At 48.0% G+C, this 2,672-nt stretch overlaps 1 protein-coding gene across 1 annotated transcript; it reads left to right on the forward strand.

The window, feature by feature from the left end:
- Positions 1-1,707: 1,707 nt before the first annotated feature.
- LOC121310605 (tax1-binding protein 1 homolog A-like) lies at positions 1,708-2,663 on the forward strand (the record flags this gene model as incomplete). The annotated part of the gene is made up of 2 exons (XM_041243668.1): positions 1,708-1,784; positions 1,951-2,663. Coding segments are annotated over 2 exons (790 nt in total), but the record flags the coding sequence as incomplete, so codon positions are not given.
- Between the last annotated feature and the right edge of the window lie 9 nt (positions 2,664-2,672).

The raw sequence follows: 2,672 nt of genomic DNA on the forward strand, positions 1-2,672 counted from the left end.
TGCCCTGGCAGTGTGTGGGGTTTTGTGCAGTTTTTGCTGCTCTTCTGTCTTATTGCTGTGCCCTGGCAGTGTGTGGGGTTTTGTGCAGTTTTTGCTGCTCTTCTGTCTTATTGCTGTGCCCTGGCAGTGTGTGGGTTTTTGTGCAGTTTTTGCTGCTCTTCTGTCTTATTGCTGTGCCCTGGCAGTCTGTGGGGTTGAATGCAGTTTTTGCTGCTCTTCTGTCTTATTGCTGTGCCCTGGCAGTCTGTGGGGTTGAATGCAGTTTTTGCTGCTCTTCTGTCTTATTGCTGTGCCCTGGCAGTCTGTGGGTTTGAATGCAGTTTTTGCTGCTCTTCTGTCTTATTGCTGTGCCCTGGCAGTCTGTGGGTTTTTGTGCAGTTTTTGCTGCTCTTCTGTCTTATTGCTGTGCCCTGGCAGTCTGTGGGTTTTTGTGCAGTTTTTGCTGCTCTTCTGTCTTATTGCTGTGCCCTGGCAGTCTGTGGGTTTGAATGCAGTTTTTGCTGGTCTTCTGTCTTATTGCTGTGCCCTGGCAGTCTGTGGGTTTGTGTGCAGTTTTTGCTGGTCTTCTGTCTTATTGCTGTGCCCTGGCAGTCTGTGGGTTTGAATGCAGTTTTTGCTGCTCTTCTGTCTTATTGCTGTGCCCTGGCAGTCTGTGGGTTTGAATGCAGTTTTTGCTGCTCTTCTGTCTTATTGCTGTGCCCTGGCAGTCTGTGGGTTTGAGTGCAGTTTTTGCTGCTCTTCTGTCTTATTGCTGTGCCCTGGCAGTCTGTGGGTTTGAGTGCAGTTTTTGCTGGTCTTCTGTCTTATTGCTGTGCCCTGGCAGTCTGTGGGTTTGAATGCAGTTTTTGCTGCTCTTCTGTCTTATTGCTGTGCCCTGGCAGTCTGTGGGTTTTTGTGCAGTTTTTGCTGGTCTTCTGTCTTATTGCTGTGCCCTGGCAGTCTGTGGGTTTGAATGCAGTTTTTCATGCACAGTGTCCTCAAATGGGGAGGGATAAAAAGACACTATTGTGGTCTTTATATGGGGATGTATGGAAGACACAAATGCAGGATGACCTCTTGCCATTTTCCCATATAAAGTAATGGAATAAGAAGCCATGCATGACAGGGTTAAAGGGCTCATGTAAATGCTGAATGCTTTGAGATTTTAAAAAAAAGAGACAGAAGGAAAGATGGCCATCTAGTGGCAAGTTAGTAAGCTAGTAGCTACGTGAGTTAAAAAAACTCACTCGTTCAACCCACGTCTCAAACTGCCTCTTTACTCTATGACGAGCGGATTCGTGTCAAGAGTTCTTGAGGCGAGAGAGCAGGCGCTCTCTCTCTTACCTCTCTCCCTCTCTCTCTCAACTATGACGCCGTCACAGTGATTAACTTTGCTTTCTGTCCTGCACTGAGCTCTGCACTGAATCCTGGAAAGAGCCTATTCTTTTTCATCTTGTGAAGCTTTTCACATTGGGACATGATAGATGAAATATCAACACTTTCCCAATCACAGGACTGACTGACATTATTAAAACATGACACACAAGTGGATACAGCAGTCACTGTGTGCAGTAGTATTGAACAATAGGGTGTACAGCAGCTTGGGTTCAGCTCTCCAGTGTCTGATCATTTCTAGAATTCTTTATGTACGTTTTCTGTCAAAGATCAACTTATGAATTCAGTGGATTGAGTACAATCTCAACTTGGCTGTGTTTCTGTCTTCCCTAGAAGGAGAGAGCATTCCAAAGAGTGAAGAAGGAACAGACTTTCCACCGGAGATAGTGACTGCGTCCGACACAGACAAGGTAAAGGACTGCATTTGATAAAGACGGGGTTGTATTACTGGTCCTTTGCAATTGTATTGGAATTGCATTGCCCTGGGTGTCACTACTTGTCTTTCCTCTGTATGAATGGCGTTATCGCTCTGCCCTACCTTGAGTAATAACCCACTTCTTATCTTTTGTCCTCCAGGGCAGTGAAGTTGAATCCAGCCTTAAAGATGTTGAAGACGACACTGTTTCTATCCTGAAACAGGCGATTGGCGACAGAGATAAGCAGCTGTCCTCTCTCTGTGCCAAGCTGTCCGCAGCGGAGGCGAGAACGAGGCAGCTGGAGAAACTGCTGGAGCAGACCGGAGCCCCGGGGGCATCGAAGAGCCATGAAGCCCAGAAGACAGAGAGGGGGACTGCTGCAGTGAATGAGAGTAGCTCCGAAACCCTCACTGAGTTATCATCGGAGGCAAGCTCAGAGCAGAGGACGTCTACAGTGCTGCACGTGGAAGAGACCTCTAGCTCTGTGGTGCACACAAGTACTTCCATTGTCACTGTAGAACGGGCCGTGCATCACCAACAGGAATTAACACTGGAGATCAGGGAGGACGGGTCAAGCCTCCAGGACAGCTCGGCCGCTCGTGACCAAGAAATGGAAAAGCTGCAAGCCCACGTTCAGGAGCTGCAACAGCAGTGCAAAGAAGTGGAAACTCTGCTCAAGGGCGAGCTTGAGCAGAAAGATGCTGAGCTCCGCAGCTTGAATGCCGTGGTCTCGGAAAGCCAGAGGGAGATGGAAGAGTTTCAGGAAACATTCCGAACTCTGGAGGTAGAAAATAAAGAGCTTTGGGTTCGGATCCAAGAGCAAACTGCAGAACTCGCTGAGATCAAGGAAACACTGAAGACATCGAAGGAAGAGCTGGCTGA

Source organism: Polyodon spathula, unplaced genomic scaffold (genome assembly GCF_017654505.1).
Source record: "Polyodon spathula isolate WHYD16114869_AA unplaced genomic scaffold, ASM1765450v1 scaffolds_2334, whole genome shotgun sequence".
Taxonomy (NCBI): domain Eukaryota; kingdom Metazoa; phylum Chordata; class Actinopteri; order Acipenseriformes; family Polyodontidae; genus Polyodon; species Polyodon spathula.